General features: G+C 40.9%; 1 protein-coding gene across 1 annotated transcript in view; it reads right to left on the bottom strand.

Annotated features, from left to right (window-relative positions):
* Positions 1–22,086: 22,086 nt before the first annotated feature.
* The window catches only part of LOC129843361 (glutamate receptor ionotropic, kainate 1), a 173,198-nt gene continuing 170,091 nt past the window's right edge, over positions 22,087–25,193 (bottom strand). The window contains exons 15-16 of the mRNA XM_055912060.1: positions 24,970–25,193; positions 22,087–24,686 (exon numbers count right to left, since the gene is read on the bottom strand). The exon at positions 24,970–25,193 is cut by the window's right edge and continues 2 nt beyond it. Of these exons, the coding sequence (XP_055768035.1) occupies positions 24,397–24,686; positions 24,970–25,193 (514 nt within the window). The 3' untranslated portion in view covers positions 22,087–24,396. The remainder of the gene's footprint in view (positions 24,687–24,969) is intronic.

Below are 25,193 nucleotides of genomic sequence, written 5' to 3'. Positions count from 1 at the left end.
ATCATCAAAGTTATACAGGAAGTAACTGTTTAGCTCTATCAGAGTTATACAGGAAGTAACTGTTTAGCTCTATCATCAGAGTTATACAGGAAGTAACTGTTTAGCTCTATCATCAGAGTTATACAGGAAGTAACTGTTTAGCTCTATCATCAGAGTTATACAGGAAGTAACTGTTTAGCTCTATCATCAGAGTTATACAGGAAGTAACTGTTTAGCTCTATCATCAGAGTTATACAGGAAGTAACTGTTTAGCTCTATCATCAGAGGTATACAACTAGTAACTGTTTAGATCTATCATCAGAGTTATACAGGAAGTAACTGTTTAGATCTATCATCAGAGTTATACAGGAAGTAACTGTTTAGCTCTATCATCAGAGGTATACAACTAGTAACTGTTTAGATCTATCATCAGAGTTATACAGGAAGTAACTGTTTAGCTCTATCATCAGAGTTATACAGGAAGTAACTGTTTAGCTCTATCATCAGAGTTATACAGGAAGTAACTGTTTAGCTCTATCATCAGAGTTATACAGGAAGTAACTGTTTAGCTCTATCATCAGAGTTATACAGGAAGTAACTGTTTAGCTCTATCATCAGAGTTATACAGGAAGTAACTGTTTAGCTCTATCATCAGAGTTATACAGGAAGTAACTGTTTAGCTCTATCATCAGAGTTACACTAGTAACTGTTTAGCTCTATCATCAGAGTTATACAGGAAGTAACTGTTTCGCTCTATCATCAGAGTTATACAGGAAGTAACTGTTTCGCTCTATCATCAGAGTTATACAGGAAGTAACTGTTTAGCTCTATCATCAGAGTTATACAGGAAGTAACTGTTTAGCTCTATCATCAGAGTTACACTAGTAACTGTTTAGCTCTATCATCAGAGTTATACAGGAAGTAACTGTTTAGCTCTGTCATCAGAGTTATACAGCTAGTAACTGTTTAGCTCTATCATCAGAGTTATACATGAAGTAACTTTTTAGCTCTATCAGAGTTTTACATGAAGTAACTGTTTAGCTCTATCAGAGTTATACAGGAAGTAACTGTTTAGATCTATCATCAGAGTTATACAGGAAGTAACTGTTTAGCTCTATCATCAGAGTTATACAGGAAGTAACTGTTTAGCTCTATCATCAGAGTTATACAGGAAGTAACTGTTTAGCTCTATCAGAGTTATACAGGAAGTAACTGTTTAGCTCTATCATCAGAGTTATACAGGAAGTAACTGTTTAGCTCTATCATCAGAGTTATACAGGAAGTAACTGTTTAGCTCTATCATCAGAGTTATACAGGAAGTAACTGTTTAGCTCTATCATCAGAGTTACACTAGTAACTGTTTAGCTCTATCATCAGAGTTATACAGGAAGTAACTGTTTAGCTCTGTCATCAGAGTTATACAGCTAGTAACTGTTTAGCTCTATCATCAGAGTTATACATGAAGTAACTTTTTAGCTCTATCAGAGTTTTACAGGAAGTAACTGTTTAGCTCTATCAGAGTTATACAGGAAGTAACTGTTTAGATCTATCATCAGAGTTATACAGGAAGTAACTGTTTAGCTCTATCATCAGAGTTATACAGGAAGTAACTGTTTAGCTCTATCATCAGAGTTATACAGGAAGTAACTGTTTAGCTCTATCAGAGTTATACAGGAAGTAACTGTTTAGCTCTATCATCAGAGTTATACAGGAAGTAACTGTTTAGCTCTATCATCAGAGTTACACTAGTAACTGTTTAGCTCTATCATCAGAGTTATACAGGAAGTAACTGTTTAGCTCTATCATCAGAGTTATACAGGAAGTAACTGTTTAGCTCTATCATCAGAGTTATACAGGAAGTAACTGTTTAGCTCTATCATCAGAGTTACACTAGTAACTGTTTAGCTCTATCATCAGAGTTATACAGGAAGTAACTGTTTAGCTCTATCATCAGAGTTATACAGGAAGTAACTGTTTAGCTCTATCAGAGTTATACAGGAAGTAACTGTTTAGCTCTATCATCAGAGTTATACAGGAAGTAACTGTTTAGCTCTATCATCAGAGTTATACAGGAAGTAACTGTTTAGCTCTATCATCAGAGTTATACAGGAAGTAACTGTTTAGCTCTATCATCAGAGTTATACAGGAAGTAACTGTTTAGCTCTATCATCAGAGTTATACAGGAAGTAACTGTTTAGCTCTATCATCAGAGTTATACAGGAAGTAACTGTTTAGCTCTATCATCAGAGTTATACAGGAAGTAACTGTTTAGCTCTATCATCAGAGTTATACAGGAAGTAACTGTTTAGCTCTATCATCAGAGTTATACAACTAGTAACTGTTTAGCTCTATCATCAGAGTTATACAGGAAGTAACTGTTTAGCTCTATCATCAGAGTTATACAGGAAGTAACTGTTTAGCTCTATCATCAGAGTTATACAGGAAGTAACTGTTTAGCTCTATCATCAGAGTTATACAACTAGTAACTGTTTAGATCTATCATCAGAGTTATACAGGAAGTAACTGTTTAGCTCTATCATCAGAGTTATACAGGAAGTAACTGTTTAGCTCTATCATCAGAGTTATACAGGAAGTAACTGTTTCGCTCTATCATCAGAGTTATACAGGAAGTAACTGTTTAGCTCTATCATCAGAGTTATACAGGAAGTAACTGTTTAGCTCTATCATCAGAGTTACACTAGTAACTGTTTAGCTCTATCATCAGAGTTATACAGGAAGTAACTGTTTAGCTCTGTCATCAGAGTTATACAGCTAGTAACTGTTTAGCTCTATCATCAGAGTTATACATGAAGTAACTTTTTAGCTCTATCAGAGTTATACAGGAAGTAACTGTTTAGCTCTATCAGAGTTATACAGGAAGTAACTGTTTAGCTCTGTCATCAGAGTTATACAGCTAGTAACTGTTTAGCTCTATCATCAGAGTTATACATGAAGTAACTTTTTAGCTCTATCATCAGAGTTATACAGGAAGTAACTGTTTAGATCTATCATCAGAGTTATACAGGAAGTAACTGTTTAGCTCTATCATCAGAGTTATACAGGAAGTAACTGTTTAGCTCTATCATCAGAGTTATACAGGAAGTAACTGTTTAGCTCTATCAGAGTTATACAGGAAGTAACTGTTTAGCTCTATCATCAGAGTTATACAGGAAGTAACTGTTTAGCTCTATCATCAGAGTTACACTAGTAACTGTTTAGCTCTATCATCAGAGTTATACAGGAAGTAACTGTTTAGCTCTATCATCAGAGTTATACAGGAAGTAACTGTTTAGCTCTATCATCAGAGTTACACTAGTAACTGTTTAGCTCTATCATCAGAGTTATACAGGAAGTAACTGTTTAGCTCTATCATCAGAGTTATACAGGAAGTAACTGTTTAGCTCTATCATCAGAGTTATACAGGAAGTAACTGTTTAGCTCTATCATCAGAGTTATACAGGAAGTAACTGTTTAGCTCTATCATCAGAGGTATACAACTAGTAACTGTTTAGATCTATCATCAGAGTTATACAGGAAGTAACTGTTTAGATCTATCATCAGAGTTATACAGGAAGTAACTGTTTAGCTCTGTTATCAGAGTTATACAGGAAGTAATTGCTTAGCTCTATCATCAGAGTTATACAGGAAGTAACTGTTTAGCTCTATCATCAGAGTTATACAGGAAGTAACTGTTTCGCTCTATCATCAGAGTTATACAGGAAGTAACTGTTTAGCTCTATCATCAGAGTTATACAGGAAGTAACTGTTTAGCTCTATCATCAGAGTTACACTAGTAACTGTTTAGCTCTATCATCAGAGTTATACAGGAAGTAACTGTTTAGCTCTGTCATCAGAGTTATACAGGAAGTAACTTTTTCGCTCTATCAGAGTTATACAGGAAGTAACTGCTTAGCTCTATCATCAGAGTTATACAGGAAGTAACTGTTTAGCTCTATCATCAGAGTTACACTAGTAACTGTTTAGCTCTATCATCAGAGTTATACAGGAAGTAACTGTTTAGCTCTGTCATCAGAGTTATACAGCTAGTAACTGTTTAGCTCTATCATCAGAGTTATACATGAAGTAACTTTTTAGCTCTATCAGAGTTATACAGGAAGTAACTGTTTAGCTCTATCAGAGTTATACAGGAAGTAACTGTTTAGATCTATCATCAGAGTTATACAGGAAGTAACTGTTTAGCTCTATCATCAGAGTTATACAGGAAGTAACTGTTTAGCTCTATCATCAGAGTTATACAGGAAGTAACTGTTTAGCTCTATCAGAGTTATACAGGAAGTAACTGTTTAGCTCTATCATCAGAGTTATACAGGAAGTAACTGTTTAGCTCTATCATCAGAGTTACACTAGTAACTGTTTAGCTCTATCATCAGAGTTATACAGGAAGTAACTGTTTAGCTCTATCATCAGATTTATACAGGAAGTAACTGTTTAGCTCTATCATCAGAGTTATACAGGAAGTAACTGTTTAGCTCTATCATCAGAGTTACACTAGTAACTGTTTAGCTCTATCATCAGAGTTATACAGGAAGTAACTGTTTAGCTCTATCATCAGAGTTATACAGGAAGTAACTGTTTAGCTCTATCATCAGAGTTATACAGGAAGTAACTGTTTAGCTCTATCATCAGAGTTATACAGGAAGTAACTGTTTAGCTCTATCATCAGAGTTATACAGGAAGTAACTGTTTAGCTCTATCATCAGAGTTATACAGGAAGTAACTGTTTAGCTCTATCATCAGAGTTATACAGGAAGTAACTGTTTAGCTCTATCATCAGAGGTATACAACTAGTAACTGTTTAGATCTATCATCAGAGTTATACAGGAAGTAACTGTTTAGATCTATCATCAGAGTTATACAGGAAGTAACTGTTTAGCTCTATCATCAGAGTTATACAGGAAGTAACTGTTTAGCTCTATCATCAGAGTTATACAGGAAGTAACTGTTTCGCTCTATCATCAGAGTTATACAGGAAGTAACTGTTTAGCTCTATCATCAGATTTATACAGGAAGTAACTGTTTAGCTCTATCATCAGAGTTACACTAGTAACTGTTTAGCTCTATCATCAGAGTTATACAGGAAGTAACTGTTTAGCTCTGTCATCAGAGTTATACAGGAAGTAACTGTTTAGCTCTATCATCAGAGTTATACAGGAAGTAACTGTTTAGCTCTATCATCAGAGTTATACAGGAAGTAACTGTTTAGCTCTATCATCAGATTTATACAGGAAGTAACTGTTTAGCTCTATCATCAGAGTTACACTAGTAACTGTTTAGCTCTATCATCAGAGTTATACAGGAAGTAACTGTTTAGCTCTGTCATCAGAGTTATACAGGAAGTAACTGTTTAGCTCTATCATCAGATTTATACAGGAAGTAACTGTTTCGCTCTATCATCAGAGTTATACAGGAAGTAACTGTTTAGCTCTATCATCAGATTTATACAGGAAGTAACTGTTTAGCTCAATCATCAGAGTTATACAGGAAGTAACTGTTTAGCTCTATCATCAGAGTTATACAGGAAGTAACTGTTTCGCTCTATCATCAGAGTTATACAGGAAGTAACTGTTTAGCTCTATCATCAGATTTATACAGGAAGTAACTGTTTAGCTCTATCATCAGAGTTATTCATGAAGTAACTTTTTAGCTCTATCAGAGTTATACAGGAAGTAACTGTTTAGCTCTATCATCAGAGTTATACAGGAAGTAACTGCATGCTTTTCATGATCAGTAAACATCAATTGATCACCTGATCTCAAATATGTGAGGGTAGCCACTCGATATCGCTCAATATTGGGAACCATTAATCGGATATTTGAGTGTCATATAATGAAAGTAAACTAACTACTGTACAAGTGACAAGTAGGGTGCTTTAGGTTGATTTCCCATCTTTTGTGGGATCTGCCTGTCAATCAGTAAAAGGGTGTATTTGTCCACGTACTGTTAACTGATAATGCTAATTTTGCAAGCTACCGGTACAATGTGTACAGTTGACTAAACATAGTGTTAAGTAGACCTAATGTACTTATTTCTCTAATCTGACATAGGCCTACCTAGCGAAGTTAGCTAGCATTGTTTTTAACGGTGTTTAATCACGATTGCTGCTGTCAGACGGCTAGCTAACTAATAACATATCACGTTAATATGGCTAGCTAACGAATAACATGTCACGTTAATATGGCTAGCTAACTAATAACATGTCACGTTAATATTGCTTGCTAACTAATAACATGTCACGTTAATATGGCTAGCTAACAAATAACATGTCACGTTAATATGGCTAGCTAACTAATAACATATCACTTTAATATAGCTAGCTAACTAATAACATATCACGTTAATATGGCTAGCTAACTAATAACATGTCATGTTAATATGGCTAGCTAACTAATAACATGTCATGTTAATATGGCTAGCTAACTAATAACATATCACTTTAATATGGCTAGCTAACTAATAACATGTCACGTTAATATGGCTAGCTAACTAATAACATGTCATGTTAATATGGCTAGCTAACTAATAACATATCACGTTAATATGGCTAGCTAACTAATAACATATCACGTTAATATGGCTAGCTAACTAATAACATGTCACATTAATATGGCTAGCTAACTAATAACATATCACGTTAATATGGCTAGCTAACTAATAACATATCACGTTAATATGGCTAGCTAACTAAGAACATGTCAGGTTAACATGGCTAGCTAACTAATAACATTTCACATTAATATGGCTAGCTAACTAATAACATGTCAGGTTAATATGGCTAGCTAACTAATAACATGTCACGTTAATATGGCTAGCTAACGAATAACATGTCACGTTAATATGGCTAGCTAACTAATAACATGTCACGTTAATATGGCTAGCTAACTAATAACATGTCAGGTTAATATGGCTAGCTAACTAATAACATTTCACATTAATATGGCTAGCTAACTAATAACATGTCAGGTTAATATGGCTAGCTAACTAATAACATGTCACGTTAATATGGCTAGCTAACTAATAACATGTCAGGTTAAAATGGCTAGCTAACTAATAACATGTCACGTTAATATGGCTAGCTAACTAATAACATGTCAGGTTAATATGGCTAGCTAACTAATAACATTTCACATTAATATGGCTAGCTAACTAATAACATGTCAGGTTAATATGGCTAGCTAACTAATAACATGTCAGGTTAATATGGCTAGCTAACTAATAACATGTCATGTTAATATGGCTAGCTAACTAATAAGATGTCAGGTTAATATGGCTAGCTAACTAATAATATGTCACGTTAATATGGCTAGCTAACTAATAACATGTCACGTTAATATGGCTAACTAGCTAATAACATATCACGTTAATACGACTAGTTATCTCTGACGAAGCAAGCTAAATGATACGTTGTTTGCTTAGCTAGCTAGCTAGCTAGCTACAGAGCCTTCAGAAAGTATTCATACCCCTTGAAATATTTAACATTTTGTTGCTACAGCCTGAATTCAATATGGATTAAATAAACTTTTTTTTTTCTCTCATCTACACATAATACCCAATAATGATAGTGAAAACATATTTGTTGAAATCTTTTGTACATTTATTGAAAATAAATACAGAAAATATCTCATTTACATAAGTATTCACACCCCTTTTCTATGACACTCTGAATTTAACTTGAAATTGAAATGTACTTTGATCAGCCTTGAGATATCACTACAACTCAATTCAATTATTTGGACATGATTTAGAAATAAAAATCAATCTATTCGAAAGGTCCGACAGTTGACAGTTTATGTCAGAGCAAGATATTTCTGAATTTCATTTTCAATAAATTTGCAAACAATTTCTAAAAACAAAGTTTTCACTTTGTCATTATATGTCGTTGTGTGTAGATGGGTGAGGGGGGAAAATATATTGAATAAATGTTGAATTCAGGCTGTAACACAAAGTGGAATAAGTCAAGTGGGTATGAATACTTTCTGAAGGCACTGTACATGCCAAATGTATAGGCTACCGTCACGTATCTGATGTTTACTGATTATAGAAAGTATGCAGTCACTTGCTGTATAACTCTGAGGGAACTAAACGTGGAAGAATCGCCAATGTGTTCTGACTATGCTCTTCAAGACGTCATGATATTAAAAACAAAATAGTTTTATTAAAATGTATTTAACAATCCTTTGAAACAAAATAGTTTTATTAAAATGTATTTAACAATCCTTTGAAAACAAAATAGTTTTATTAAAACGTATTTGACAATCCTTTGAAAACAAAATAGTTTTATTAAAATGTATTTAACAATCCTTTGAAAACAAAATAGTTTTATTAAAATGTATTTAACAATCCTTTGAAAACAAAACGTAGTTGTCCATCGTTTTAGCGGAGCTGCAGGTTTCCGTGGCAACCAAACGGATCATTCTGCACCGGATTGTAACGTTGTATTGATAACGTTCTATAAGGTAAGAGTGACCTCTAAGTAGAGGGCACATACAGGACAACTGGACACCTAACAGTGTCCGTATTAAGACAGTCTCCTATAAGGTAAGAGTGACCTCTAAGTAGAGGGCACATACAGGACAACTGGACACCTGATCAGTGTCCGTATTAAGACAGTCTCCTATAAGGTAAGAGTGACCTCTAAGTAGAGGGCACATACAGGACAACTGGACACCTGATCAGTGTCCGTATTAAGACAGTCTCCTATAAGGTAAGAGTGACCTTTAAGTAGAGGGCACATACAGGACAACTGGACACCTGATCAGTGTCCGTATTAAGACAGTCTCCTATAAGGTAAGAGTGACCTCTAAGTAGAGGGCACATACAGGACAACTGGACACCTAACAGTGTCCGTATTAAGACAGTCTCCTATAAGGTAAGAGTGACCTTTAAGTAGAGGGCACATACAGGACAACTGGACACCTAACAGTGTCCGTATTAAGACAGTCTCCTATAAGGTAAGAGTGACCTCTAAGTAGAGGGCACATACAGGACAACTGGACACCTGATCAGTGTCCGTATTAAGACAGTCTCCTATAAGGTAAGAGTGACCTTTAAGTAGAGGGCACATACAGGACAACTGGACACCTAACAGTGTCCGTATTAAGACATTCTCCTATAAGGTAAGAGTGACCTTTAAGTAGAGGGCACATACAGGACAACTGGACACCTAACAGTGTCCGTATTAAGACAGTCTCCTATAAGGTAAGAGTGACCTTTAAGTAGAGGGCACATACAGGACAACTGGACACCTAACAGTGTCCGTATTAAGACAGTCTCCTATAAGGTAAGAGTGACCTTTAAGTAGAGGGCACATACTGGACACCTGATCAGTGTCCGTATTAAGACAGTCTCCTATAAGGTAAGAGTGACCTCTAAGTAGAGGGCACATACAGGACAACTGGACACCTAACAGTGTCCGTATTAAGACAGTCTCCTATAAGGTAAGAGTGACCTTTAAGTAGAGGGCACATACAGGACAACTGGACACCTAACAGTGTCCGTATTAAGACAGTCTCCTATAAGGTAAGAGTGACCTTTAAGTAGAGGGCACATACAGGACAACTGGACACCTAACAGTGTCCGTATTAAGACAGTCTCCTATAAGGTAAGAGTGACCTTTAAGTAGAGGGCACATACAGGACAACTGGACACCTAACAGTGTCCGTATTAAGACAGTCTCCTATAAGGTAAGAGTGACCTTTAAGTAGAGGGCACATACAGGACAACTGGACACCTAACAGTGTCCGTATTAAGACAGTCTCCTATAAGGTAAGAGTGACCTTTAAGTAGAGGGCACATACAGGACAACTGGACACCTAACAGTGTCCGTATTAAGACAGTCTCCTATAAGGTAAGAGTGCCCTTTAAGTAGAGGGCACATACAGGACAACTGGACACCTGATCAGTGTCCGTATTAAGACAGTCTCCTATAAGGTAAGAGTGACCTTTAAGTAGAGGGCACATACAGGACAACTGGACACCTGATCAGTGTCCGTATTAAGACAGTCTCCTATAAGGTAAGAGTGACCTCTAAGTAGAGGGCACATACAGGACAACTGGACACCTGATCAGTGTCCGTATTAAGACAGTCTCCTATAAGGTAAGAGTGACCTTTAAGTAGAGGGCACATACAGGACAACTGGACACCTAACAGTGTCCGTATTAAGACAGTCTCCTATAAGGTAAGAGTGACCTTTAAGTAGAGGGCACATACAGGACAACTGGACACCTGATCAGTGTCCGTATTAAGACAGTCTCCTATAAGGTAAGAGTGACCTCTAAGTAGAGGGCACATACAGGACAACTGGACACCTAACAGTGTCCGTATTAAGACAGTCTCCTATAAGGTAAGAGTGACCTTTAAGTAGAGGGCACATACAGGACAACTGGACACCTAACAGTGTCCGTATTAAGACAGTCTCCTATAAGGTAAGAGTGACCTTTAAGTAGAGGGCACATACAGGACAACTGGACACCTGGTCAGTGTCCGTATTAAGACAGTCTCCTATAAGGTAAGAGTGACCTTTAAGTAGAGGGCACATACAGGACAACTGGACACCTGATCAGTGTCCGTATTAAGACAGTCTCCTATAAGGTAAGAGTGACCTCTAAGTAGAGGGCACATACAGGACAACTGGACACCTAACAGTGTCCGTATTAAGACAGTCTCCTATAAGGTAAGAGTGACCTTTAAGTAGAGGGCACATACAGGACAACTGGACACCTAACAGTGTCCGTATTAAGACAGTCTCCTATAAGGTAAGAGTGACCTCTAAGTAGAGGGCACATACTGGACACCTGGTCAGTGTCCGTATTAAGACAGTCTCCTATAAGGTAAGAGTGACCTTTAAGTAGAGGGCACATACAGGACAACTGGACACCTAACAGTGTCCGTATTAAGACAGTCTCCTATAAGGTAAGAGTGACCTCTAAGTAGAGGGCACATACAGGACAACTGGACACCTAACAGTGTCCGTATTAAGACAGTCTCCTATAAGGTAAGAGTGACCTTTAAGTAGAGGGCACATACAGGACAACTGGACACCTGATCAGTGTCCGTATTAAGACAGTCTCCTATAAGGTAAGAGTGACCTCTAAGTAGAGGGCACATACAGGACAACTGGACACCTAACAGTGTCCGTATTAAGACAGTCTCCTATAAGGTAAGAGTGACCTCTAAGTAGAGGGCACATACAGGACAACTGGACACCTGATCAGTGTCCGTATTAAGACAGTCTCCTATAAGGTAAGAGTGACCTCTAAGTAGAGGGCACATACAGGACAACTGGACACCTAACAGTGTCCGTATTAAGACAGTCTCCTATAAGGTAAGAGTGACCTCTAAGTAGAGGGCACATACAGGACAACTGGACACCTGATCAGTGTCCGTATTAAGACAGTCTCCTATAAGGTAAGAGTGACCTCTAAGTAGAGGGCACATACAGGACAACTGGACACCTAACAGTGTCCGTATTAAGACAGTCTCCTATAAGGTAAGAGTGACCTCTAAGTAGAGGGCACATACAGGACAACTGGACACCTAACAGTGTCCGTATTAAGACAGTCTCCTATAAGGTAAGAGTGACCTTTAAGTAGAGGGCACATACAGGACAACTGGACACCTGATCAGTGTCCGTATTAAGACAGTCTCCTATAAGGTAAGAGTGACCTCTAAGTAGAGGGCACATACAGGACAACTGGACACCTAACAGTGTCCGTATTAAGACAGTCTCCTATAAGGTAAGAGTGACCTTTAAGTAGAGGGCACATACAGGACAACTGGACACCTAACAGTGTCCGTATTAAGACAGTCTCCTATAAGGTAAGAGTGACCTCTAAGTAGAGGGCACATACAGGACAACTGGACACCTGATCAGTGTCCGTATTAAGACAGTCTCCTATAAGGTAAGAGTGACCTCTAAGTAGAGGGCACATACAGGACAACTGGACACCTAACAGTGTCCGTATTAAGACAGTCTCCTATAAGGTAAGAGTGACCTTTAAGTAGAGGGCACATACAGGACAACTGGACACCTAACAGTGTCCGTATTAAGACAGTCTCCTATAAGGTAAGAGTGACCTCTAAGTAGAGGGCACATACAGGACAACTGGACACCTAACAGTGTCCGTATTAAGACAGTCTCCTATAAGGTAAGAGTGACCTCTAAGTAGAGGGCACATACAGGACAACTGGACACCTGATCAGTGTCCGTATTAAGACAGTCTCCTATAAGGTAAGAGTGACCTCTAAGTAGAGGGCACATACAGGACAACTGGACACCTAACAGTGTCCGTATTAAGACAGTCTCCTATAAGGTAAGAGTGACCTCTAAGTAGAGGGCACATACAGGACAACTGGACACCTGATCAGTGTCCGTATTAAGACAGTCTCCTATAAGGTAAGAGTGACCTCTAAGTAGAGGGCACATACAGGACAACTGGACACCTAACAGTGTCCGTATTAAGACAGTCTCCTATAAGGTAAGAGTGACCTCTAAGTAGAGGGCACATACAGGACAACTGGACACCTAACAGTGTCCGTATTAAGACAGTCTCCTATAAGGTAAGAGTGACCTTTAAGTAGAGGGCACATACAGGACAACTGGACACCTGATCAGTGTCCGTATTAAGACAGTCTCCTATAAGGTAAGAGTGACCTCTAAGTAGAGGGCACATACAGGACAACTGGACACCTAACAGTGTCCGTATTAAGACAGTCTCCTATAAGGTAAGAGTGACCTCTAAGTAGAGGGCACATACAGGACAACTGGACACCTGATCAGTGTCCGTATTAAGACAGTCTCCTATAAGGTAAGAGTGACCTTTAAGTAGAGGGCACATACAGGACAACTGGACACCTAACAGTGTCCGTATTAAGACAGTGTCCGTCCTGCAGCGACGGAGACTATCCTAATAAAATATTTTATTCTTTTCGGTCAAAGCAGAAGTAACAAAGTCCATTTCACGAGCTTACTTAGTGACCATCCACCAGTTAGGTTTGGTCCCATTCTCAGTTCTTTATACGCTAAAGACAACTGACAGTTAAAGAATAAACCATTCGAGCTGATGGACTTAAGCAGTCGAACTAATTGGATGGAAGGAACAAAACAAGAAGGTCTACATGTCAAACCATAAAGCCAGTGCTCTCTCCATCTCCTACTAGCACCTACTAGCACTGGTTAGAAAATAACTTGTTCTATGTTATGCCTTCTTGTTGTTCCAGAACAATCTCTACACCGAGTATCACCAAATAATAACTCCTTGCAGATTCAGATAAAGCTATGGGTTTGCATCCCTAATTGGGACCATGTTCCCTACATAGTGCACTACTTTGGACCAGAGCCCTATTCCCGACATAGTGCACTACTTTGGACCAGAGCCCTATGGGATGCAGCTAAGGCAGGCTGTGTGGAGAAATTACCGTTGCTCCAGAACATAGCAGATTATTCAAACCTAAGACCTTGACAAAAAGCAGGCTTATTTAAGGAGAGATGAAGAGAGAGAGAGAGACGGAGAGAGAGAGGGAGAGGGAGAGAGAGAGGGAGAGGGAGAGAGAAAGATGGAGATGGAGATGAGAGAGAGATGGAGCGAGAGAGAGATGGAGATGAGATGGAGAGAAAAAGACGGAGATGGAGATGAGAGAGAGATGGATAGAGAGAGAGAGACGGAGAGCGCGAGAGAGAGAGATGGAGATGAGAGAGACGGAGAGAGAGAGAGAGAGAGAGAGAGAGAGAGAGAGAGAGAGAGAGAGAGAGAGAGAGAGAGAGAGAGAGAGACGGAGAGCGAGAGAGAGAGAGAGAGAGAAAGAGAGGGGAGAGACGAAGAGAGAGAGGGAAGGAAAGGCTTGAGAGAGAGTTGGAGATGAGAGACGAGAGAGACCGAGAAGGAGATAGGAAAGAGAGAGAGGGGGGAGAGAGAGAGAAAGAGAGTAGAGAGAGAAAGAGAGATGGAGATGAGATGGAGAGAGAAAGATGGAGATGGAGATGAGAGACGAGAGAGACCGAGAAGGAGATAGGAAAGAGAGACAGACAGAGAGAGGGGAGAGAGAGAGAGAAAGAGAGTAGAGAGAGAGAGAGAGAGGAGAGAAAGAGATGGGTTCTGTAGGGTAGGGTTTCATCCCCAATGGTACCCTGTGCTCTACATAGTGCACTAGTTTTGATCAGAACCATAGGACCCTGGTAAAAGGTATTGTAATATACAGAACAAAAATAGAAACAACATGCAACAACTTCAATGATTTTACTGAGTTACAGTTCATATAAGGAAATCAGTAAATTGTCAAATAAATTCATTAGGCCCCAACCTATGGATTTCTAGGTAGGTTAGTGGGAGAAAAAAAAAGATTCAGATTTCTTCCTGTGAAACCGTAAAAAGAAAAACAATCACTTTGCGTTTTTCATCTGGCCAGGGTAGGGGGTAGGGGCGCAGCCATGGGTGGGCCTGGGAGGGCATAGGCCCACCCAACTGGCAGCTGGCCCAGGCAATTAGAACAATTTTTTCTCCACAAAAGGGCTTTATTACAGTTTCATCAGCTGTCCGGGTGGCTGGTCTCAGATGATCCCGCAGGTGAAGAAGCCAGACGTGGAGGTCCTGAGCTGGCGTGGATACACTTGGTCTGCGGTAGTGAGGCAGGTTGGACGAACTGTCAAATTCTCTAAAAGGACGTTGGAGGCAGCTTATGGTAGAGAAATTAACATTGAATTATCCGGCAACAGCTGTGGTGGACCTTCCTGCAGTCAGCATAGCAATTGCACTCTCCCTCAAAAGTTGAGACATCTGTTGCATTGTGTTGTGTAATAAAAAACTGAACATTTTAGAGTGGCCTTTTATTGTCCCCAGCACAAGGTGCACCTGTGTAATGATCATGCTGTTTAATCAGATTCTTGATATGCCACACCTGTCAGGTGGATGGATTATCTTGGCAAAGGAGAAATGCTCACTAACAGGGATGTAAATATATTTGTTCACAGCATTTTAGAGAAATATCAGCATTTTAGAGAAATATTTTTTAATATCAGCTCATGAAACATGGGACCAACACTTTACATGTTGCGTTTATATTTTTGTTCATTATTGTCCCTCTGATCCCGTTAGTGTGTGGATGAGATGGTAATATCAGGGATGAAGAACACTTCTCCTGCACAGACCCTTTGTTAATGGAACTCTATTCATGAAGTCTTGGAAGAAGAGAGGATTGGGGGAGGGAGAGAGAGAGACGGGCAGAGAGAGATGGAGAGAGAGACAGGCAGAGAGAGGAGAGAGAGAGAGACAGGCAGAAAGAGATGGAGAGAGAGAGACGGAGAGAGAGAGACAGGCAGAAAGAGATAGAGAGAGAGAGAGAGAGAGAGAGAGAGCGACGGGCAGAGAAAGATGGAGAGAGAGAGAGAGAGACAGGCAGAAAGAGATGGAGAGAGAAAGATGGGCAGAGAGAGATGGAGAGAGAGAGAGAGACGGAGAGAGAGACAGGCAGAGAGAGATGGAAAGAGAGACAGGCAGAGAGAGACGGAGAGAGACGGAGAGAGAGAGACAGGCAGAAATAGATGGAGAGAGAGAGAGAGAGAGAGAGAGAGAGAGAGAGAGAGAGAGAGACGGTCAGAGAGAGATGGAGAGAGAGACAGGCAGAAAGAGATGGATAGAGAGAGATGGAGAGACAGGCAGAGAGATGGAGAGAGAGAAAGAGAGATTAAAGTAAAAATGCATGTTTTCCTTTTTTTTGTTGAAAAATCATATACAGCGTTGAGAACTGCAGTCAACTCTGTCGGTCAGAAGTCTCCCGTGGAAGGAAGCTGCAGAAAATGGCTGCGCTGCAGGTAATGGCTGTGTTCCAGGTAATGGCTGTGTTCCAGGTAATGGCTGCGTTCCAGGTAATGGCTGCGCTGCAGGTAATGGCTGCGCAGCAGGTAATGGCTGCGTTCCAGGTAATGGCTGCGTTCCAGGTAATGGCTGCGTTCCAGGTAATGGCTGTGCTGCAGGTAATGGCTGCGTTCCAGGTAATGGCTGCGCTGCAGGTAATGGCTGCGTTCCAGGTAATGGCTGCGTTCCAGGTAATGGCTGCGCTGCAGTTAATGGCTGCGTTCCAGGTAATGTCTGCGTTCCAGGTAATGGCTGTGCTGCAGGTAATGGCTGCGTTCCAGGTAATGGCTGCGTTCCAGGTAATGGCTGCGCTGCAGGTAATGGCTGCGTTCCAGATAATGGCTGTGCTGCAGGTAATGGCTGCGTTCCAGGCCCGCCTACGTTACAGTCGCGCTGCACACAGAAACCAATGGTTGACTGCCACATCAACGTCTGCACAGTTGGGCCTCAGATTTATTTATCATATAATGTAGTTTGCTGATATGTTAAACACCTATCCGGTGTTTTACGGTGGCACTGCATCAGGCTGGGTAGTCCTTCTCTTCCATTGGCTCTCTGCTGTGTCTTCTTTATCATTCTGTGACGGTTCAGTGAGACGACCATCTCCTCCATAACTTCAGTGAGAGGAGACTCTCCTCCATAACTTCAGTGAGAGGAGACTCTCCTCCATAACTTCAGTGAGAGGAGACTCTCCTCCATAACTTCAGTGAGAGGAGGCTCTCCTCCATAACTTCAGTGAGAGGAGGCTCTCCTCCATAACTTCAGTGAGAGGAGACTCTCCTCCATAACTTCAGTGAGAGGAGACTCTCCTCCATAACTTCAGTGAGAGGAGGCTCTCCTCCATAACTTCAGTGAGAGGAGACTCTCCTCCATAACTTCAGTGAGAGGAGACTCTCCTCCATAACTTCAGTGAGAGGAGGCTCTCCTCCATAACTTCAGTGAGAGGAGACTCTCCTCCATAACTTCAGTGAGAGGAGACTCTCCTCCATAACTTCAGTGAGAGGAGGCTCTCCTCCATAACTTCAGTGAGAGGAGACTCTCCTCCATAACTTCAGTGAGACGACCATCTCCTCCATAACTTCAGTGAGAGGAGGCTCTCCTCCATAACTTCAGTGAGAGGAGGCTCTCCTCCATAACTTCAGTGAGAGGAGGCTCTCCTCCAAAACTTCAGTGAAAGGAGGCTCTCCTCCATAACTTCAGTGAGAGGAGAATCTCCTCCATAACTTCAGTGAGAGGACCATCTCCTCCATAACTTCAGTGAGAGGAGACTCTCCTCCATAACTTCAGTGAGAGGAGGCTCTCCTCCATAACTTCAGTGAGAGGAGGCTCTCCTCCATAACTTCAGTGAGAGGAGGCTCTCCTCCATAACTTCAGTGAGAGGAGGCTCTCCTCCATAACTTCAGTGAGAGGAGGCTCTCCTCCATAACTTCAGTGAGAGGAGAGCCTCCTCCATAACTTCAGTGAGAGGAGAATCTCCTCCATAACTTCAGTGAGAGGACCATCTCCTCCATAACTTCAGTGAGAGGAGACTCTCCTCCATAACTTCAGTGAGAGGAGGCTCTCCTCCATAACTTCAGTGAGAGGAGACTCTCCTCCATAACTTCAGTGAGAGGAGGCTCTCCTCCATAACTTCAGTGAGAGGAGAGCCTCCTCCATAACTTCAGTGAGACGACCATCTCCTCCATAACTTCAGTGAGAGGAGGCTCTCCTCCATAACTTCAGTGAGAGGAGGCTCTCCTCCATAACTTCAGTGAGAGGAGGCTCTCCTCCATAACTTCAGTGAGAGGAGGCTCTCCTCCAAAACTTCAGTGAGAGGACCATCTCCTCCATAACTTCAGTGAGAGGAGACTCTCCTCCATAACTTCAGTGAGAGGAGGCTCTCCTCCATAACTTCAGTGAGAGGAGACTCTCCTCCATAACTTCAGTGAGAGGAGGCTCTCCTCCATAACTTCAGTGAGAGGAGGCTCTCCTCCATAACTTCAGTGAGAGGAGGCTCTCCTCCATAACTTCAGTGAGAGGAGGCTCTCCTCCATAACTTCAGTGAGAGGAGACTCTCCTCCATAACTTCAGTGAGAGGAGGCTCTCCTCCATAACTTCAGTGAGAGGAGGCTCTCCTCCATAACTTCAGTGAGAGGAGGCTCTCCTCCATAACTTCAGTGAGACGACCATCTCCTCCATAACATCAGTGAGAGGAGACTCTCCTCCATAACTTCAGTGAGAGGAGACTCTCCTCCATAACTTCAGTGAGAGGAGACTCTCCTCCATAACTTCAGTGAGAGGAGGACACTGTCATAAAGAACACAAGGTCAATGGTGACATATCCTATGTCACACTACTTAAAAACTATAGATACACTATTATATACCCCCCCCCCCTCTCTATCTCTCTCTCTCTATATATACAACTGAAGTCGGAAGTTAACATACACCTCATCCAAATACATTTAAACTCAGTTTTTCACAATTCCTGACATTTAATCCTAGTAAAAATGTCCTGTCTTAGGTCAGTTAGGATCATCACTTTATTTTAAGAATGTGAAATGTCAGATTGAATAGTAGAGAGAATGATTTATTTCAGTTTTTATTTCTTTCATCACATTCCCAGTGGGTCAGAAGTTTACGTACATTCAATTAGTATTTGATAGCATTGCCTATAAATTGTTTAACTTGGGTCAAACGTTTCGGGTAGCCTTCCACAAGCCTCCCACAATAAGTTGGGTGAATTTTGGCCCATTCCTCCTGACAGAACTGGTGTAACTGAGTCGGGTTTGTAGGCCTCCTTGCTCACACACGCTTTTTCAGGTCTGCCCACAAATTGTCTATAGGATTGCGGTCAAAGCTTTGTGATGGTCACTCCAATACCTTGACTTTGTTGTCCTTAAGCCATTTCGCCACAACTTTGGAAGTATGCTTGGGGTCATTGTCCATTTGGAAGACCCATTTGCGACCAAGCTTTAACTTCCTGACTGATGTCTTGAGATGTTGCTTCAATATATCCACATCATTTTCCTGCCTCATGATGCCATCTATTTTGTGAAGTTCACCAGTCCTTCTTGCAGCAAAGCACCCCCACAACATGATCCTGCCACCCCCATGCTTCACGGTTGGCATGGTGTTCTTCGGCTTGCAATCATCCTCCTTTTTCCTCCAAACATAACGATGGTCATTATGGCCAAACAGTTCTATTGTTGTTTCATCAGACCAGAGGACATTCCTCCAAAAAGTACAATCTTTGTCCCCATGTGCAGTTGCAAACCGTAGTCTGGCAATTTTTATGGCGGTTTTGGAGCAGCGGCTTCTTCCTTGCTGAGTGGCCTTTCAGGTTATGTCGATATAGGACTCGTTTTACTGTGGATATAGATACTTCTGTACGTGTTTCCTCCAGCATCTTCACAAGGTCCTTTACTGTTGTTCTGGGATTGATTTGCACTTTTCGCACCAAAGTACGTTCATATCTAGGAGACAGAACGCGCCTCCTTCCTGAGCGGTATGACGGCTGCGTGGTCCCATGATGTTTATACTTGCGTACTATTGTTTGTACAGATGAATGTGGTACCTTCAGGCATTTGGAAATTGCTCCCAAGGATGAACCAGACTTGGCTTAGCGTGTAAAAATCGTCTGTCCTCGGTTGCAACACTCACTACCGAGTTCCAAACTTCCTCTGGAAGCAACGTCGGCACATGAACTGTTCGTCGGGAGCTTCATGAAATGGGTTTCCATGGCCGAGCAGCCGCATACAAGCCTAACATCACCATGCGCAATACTAAATGTCGGCTGGAGTGGTGTAAAGCTCTCAGCCATTGGATTCTGAAGTAGCGAAAACGTGTTAATCTGGCAGTCCACTGATGAATCTGAACATGTTTGATGCAGGAGAACACCACCTGCCCGAATGCATAGTACCAACTGTAAAGTTTGGTGGAGGAGGAATAACGATCTGGAGCTTTTCTTTATGGTTCGGGCTAATCCCCTTGGTTCCAGTGAAGGGACATCTTAACCCTACAGCATAAAATTACATTCTAGACGATTCCGTGCTTCCAACTTTGTGGCAACAGTTTGGGGCCCTTTCAAGTTTCAGCATTGCAAAGCCCCAGTGCATAAAGCGAGGTCCATACAGAAATGGTTTGTCGAGATTGGTGTGGAAGAACTTGACTGGTCTGCACAGAGCCCTGAACTCAACCCCATCGAACACCTTTGGGATGAATTGGAACGGCGATTGCGAGCCAGGCCTAATTGCCCAACTTCAGTGCCCGAGCTCTTGTGGCTGAATGGAAGCAAGTCCCTGCAGCAATGTTCCAACATCTGGTGGAAAGCCTTCCCAGAAGAGTGGAGGCTGTTATAGCAGCCAAGGGGGGAACCAACTCAATTTTAATGCCCATGATTTTGGAATTAGATGTCCGATGAGCATGTGTCCACATACTTTTGGTAATGTAGTGTACATAACAGCTGTTTAAAGAAAATATGATTTGGTCAAAATAAAGATCATACTTTGGTACTGGATGTTCCATTGGATAGAATGGATGTTCCTTTGGATAGAATGGATGTTATTTTTGGATAGAATGGATGTTATTTTTGGATAGAATGGATGTTCCTTTGGGATAGAATGGATGTTCCTTTGGGATAGAATGGATGTTCATTTGGATAGTATGGATGTTCCTTTGGATAGAATGGATGTTCCTTTGGATAGAATGGATGTTCCTTTGGATATAATGGATGTTCCTTTGGATAGAATGGATGCTCCTTTGGATAGAATGGATGTTCCTTTGGATAGAATGGATGTTCCTTTGGATAGAATGATCAAGGTCTTGTCATTGCATTGTTCCAGTGGAACAGAGTAAAACTTCCATGTGTTTTTGGTATCTTATACCAAGTGTATTTTCATAGACGAGGATTTAGTAGTTGATAGTATCTAATATTTCACTGTAGACTGATTCAGCTCCAGATCTGTTATTGATTTGCATGTTATAATTTCAGCTGTTCCTTGTGAAGTCAAGGAATGTCCCGTTGATAGGCTTTGTCCTCAGGCTTTAGTTTCAATGTTATGTAAATCTAGGACACACACAAAGGCCTGAGGTTTTTGGTGAGTGAGAGAGCGAGAGAGAGAGAGAACTCATATTCTCCGTTCTGTGTGATGTGACAGTCGGTCCCAGTGACTGAGCAGTTTATAAGGGAATCCCAAATTACACCCTTATTCCCTATATAGTGCACTACTTTTGAACAGGAAGTAGTGCACTATGTAGGAAATAGGGCGCCATTTGGGACGAAGCTTAAGAGCGGGTGCCTGAGATAGTCCCATTAATCCACTCAATAATTATACCATTATTTACTGAGATTACTCTCACACAGGTTGGTTAGGAGACGACGTGCCGTCACCGAATAAAGCCTGAAAGTATTTGAGGATAAATCTGTAGTTTTTTCCAGCCTTACTGAGGCTTAGTGGGGTATCCGGAATGGAAGAGGACAGTTGACTGAATGATCTGCACTCCTGCGTCACGATAATTAACCATTGGTAGATCAACCATCTAGAAAATGTAATTTGGGTTTAACAAATGAAGGTGTCTTATAACGAGGAACCTGCCATGGTTCTGTCACCTTATAAATTCAAGGTAAAGCTGTCTGTAACAATGACATAACATTATTTAAAAAGTTACAGATGTCTGCTTATACAATCCGATACCCACTACCTAAATGGTCCTGTGTGTTATAACAGTTGTGAGGTTGTCATAAGCTGTCATAAGTTGTCAACTCTCTCTTGGAGTCAACCCTCCTGTCCATGTGATCTAAAAAAAAGACAAAACTGATCCTAGCAACTCCTAGTCTGAGGCCTTTAATGAATTGGGGTGGCAGGTAGCCTAGTGGTTAGAGCCAGTGGGCCAGTAACCGAAAGGTTGCTGGATCGAATCCCCTGAGCTGACAAGGTAAAAATCTGTCGTTGTTTCCACTGTTTTCCTGGTAGGCCGTCATTGAAAATAAGAATTTGTTCTCAACTTAAATAAAAGGTAAATAAAAGGTAAAAAAAGAAAAGGTAAAAAAAAAAAAAAATCCCCCAGAAACAACAATCAGATCCTCTGGTGGAGATTCCCCCTTTTTACTCTAAAGTCTAAACCCATGGATATACAAACTGGGTCAGAATCAAAAAATCCGTGCGTGTGATGATCTGCTTTCATGCCTTGCATGCAGATGAACAGAAAGGATCCAAACAGAACCAACGGAATCAGAAATAAATAAGACAAAGCAAAGAAGTCATGTTCTCCATTTTAGTCGTTCATAAACAAAACCAACATGACAAAAACTTTTACATTTTAGTCGTTCATAAACAAAACCAACATGACAAAAACTTTTACATGCATTTTCATGAACGTCAAATGATACAAAAAGCAAAGAATAAAATATACACAATGAAAGCAACTCAATGAATAAAGTCTCAAGGGGCATCTCATCCATAAATGATTCGGGGGGGGGGAACTCACTCACATGTACATACAATCATACAGATATTTTCATTTATATGAATACAAGCAAAGTTGGTCAGAAGAAGCAATACTGTTATGCTGTACAAATGACTGGATGTAAATTTGCAAACATTTGCAAGCAAAACATGATATCCTCATACCTAATCATTAGTTAAATGTAATCAATAAGTTATAGATCAGTAATGTAATCAATAAGTTATAGATCAGTAATGTAATCAATAAGTTATAGATCAGTAATGTAATCAATAAGTTATAGATCAGTAATGTAATCAATAAGTTATAGATCAGTAATGTAATCAACAAGTTATAGATCAGTAATGTAATCAATAAGTTATAGATCAGTAATGTAATCAATAAGTTATAGATCACTAATGTAATCAATAAGTTATAGATCATTAATGTATTCAATAAGTTATAGATCAGTAATGGGGCGTATTTACCTCCAGTGAAACCTTATATCTTCATCACTTACCTACAGTATCATGTAATGACAAAAAATAATACATTTTCACACAAAAACAGCAAGGCCAAGACAGTCAAGTGGTGTGCCTCCCTAAAAACCCAAACGACTCTCGTTATAAATAAGATATTGTGCCAATAAAGGAATAAAAATGTTCATTTTTATCTAAATCAAAAGTACGTCAAACACTAGGCCTACTCTACAATAAAGTAATTTGTGTGTGATTGTTGCACTTCAGTTCCACACATTCAAACTGTTGTCCTGATGAAACAAGTTGTCCTTTGACAACAAAACAACATTCATAAAAGCAACTAACTTTGTGTGTTTAAGGTCCATAGCAACTGACTGTGTGCACGGTCCATAGCAACTGACTGTGTGCACGGTCCATAGCAACCGACTCTGTGCACGGTCCATAGCAACCGACTCTGTGCACGGTCCATAGCAACCGACTCTGTGCACGGTCCATAGCAACCGACTCTGTGCACGGTCCATAGCAACCGACTCTGTGCACGGTCCATAGCAACCGACTCTGTGCACGGTCCATAGCAACCGACTCTGTGCACGGTCCATAGCAACCGACTCTGTGCACGGTCCATAGCAACCGTCTCTGTGCACGGTCCATAGCAACCGACTCTGTGCACGGTCCATAGCAACTGACTCTGTGTACGGTCCATAGCAACTGACTGACTGTGTGTACAGTCCATAACAGTCTGAATGTGTGTACTGTAATGAATGAAGTCCACAGCAACTGACTGACTGACTGTGTCTATATAAGGTCAGTAACAACGGTATAACTCTGTGTACTGTATAATGTCCATAGCAACTGACTGACTGTGTGTATTGTATAATGTCCATAGCAACTGACTGACTGTGTGTATTGTATAATGTCCTTAGCTACTGACTGTATGTGTTGTATAATGTCCATAGCAACTGACTGACTGTGTGTATTGTATAATGTCCATAGCAACTGACTGACTGTGTGTATTGTATAATGTCCTTAGCTACTGACTGTGTGTATTGTATAATGTCCATAGCAACTGACTGACTGTGTGTATTGTATAATGTCCATAGCAACTGACTGACTGTGTGTATTGTATAATGTCCTTAGCTACTGACTGTGTGTGTTGTATAATGTCCATAGCAACTGACTGACTGTGTGTATTGTATAATGTCCTTAGCTACTGACTGTGTGTATTGTATAATGTCCATAGCAACTGACTGACTGTGCGTATTGTATAATGTCCATAGCAGCTGACTGACTGTGTGTATTGTATAATGTCCATAGCAACTGACTGTGCGTATTGTATAATGTCCATAGCAGCTGACTGACTGTGTGTATTGTATAATGTCCATAGCAACTGACTGACTGTGTGTATTGTATAATGTCCATAGCAACTGACTGTGTGTATTGTATAATGTCCATAGCAGCTGACTGACTGTGCGTATTGTATAATGTCCATAGCAACTGACTGACTGTGTGTATTGTATAATGTCCATAGCAACTGACTGACTGTGTGTATTGCATAATGTTCATAGCAACTGACTGACTGTATAAGGTCCACAGCAACCTACTGTATGTAGAAGATCCATAATAACAGTCTTGGAGCACCTTTTCTTCTGTTAGTACTTGTGATGCCACTCACACTGTCCCACACTCACCTCCTCTATGTCCAAATTTTTCCTGGATTTGTAAATGAACTCTCCGATAGCTACGAACACAGAGAGAACCAGTCCGGCTGCTAGCACTATGAAAATACCGCCGATGTTCTCCACTCCCAAGGCGCTGGCCTCCTTACTGTCCTCCTCAGGACAACCGTTCCCTCTCCACCATTTCTCCTTCATCATGTGGAGCTTCCCTTCTTCCTGGAGCTGCAGGATGGCGATGGTCACCTTGTCTCTGTAGGGGGAGCCTGGGGGAGAGAGGAATGAGATCTGAGTATCAGAGATCTGAGTACCATTAGGTAAAAAGAAATAGGTCACAAATGAGCTACATAGCACATCATCAGCATAAAGTGAAGCATTTTGTGCATGTCTGGTGACTGGCGGTCAGCATGAGCGAGGGGTTCTTGGTAGAAAAACAGCAAAGGGGAGAGAGGGCAGCCTTGACGTGTTCCTCTAGCACGTCAGCATTCAGAAGTGATAGGGGACGGTAAATTCACACAAAGTGTTTTTCCTGTGTCCGTGATTCTTTACCTATAGGAGTGCCTACGCCGTAGCCCTTAGAGTCTATGAGGCCTCCGATCTGTGTGAGGTTACAGTTCCTCTGACTGATGTACTCGATGCTGGTGGACTCCATGAGGAGAGCGTAGTCTGTGGTCATGACTCTCTGGATCCCCTCCCTGTTGTTCTTCACCAGAGCTGTGTTCTTCCTGCTGCTCATAAACGCCCACATCTTCTCATAGGTGGAGATCTTGGAT

The sequence above is a fragment of the Salvelinus fontinalis genome, unplaced genomic scaffold (assembly GCF_029448725.1).
Source record: "Salvelinus fontinalis isolate EN_2023a unplaced genomic scaffold, ASM2944872v1 scaffold_0126, whole genome shotgun sequence".
In the NCBI taxonomy this organism is placed as follows: Eukaryota; Metazoa; Chordata; class Actinopteri; order Salmoniformes; family Salmonidae; genus Salvelinus; species Salvelinus fontinalis.
Note: the sequence above shows the minus strand (reverse complement) of the source record. Positions and strands in the feature narration are given on the sequence as shown.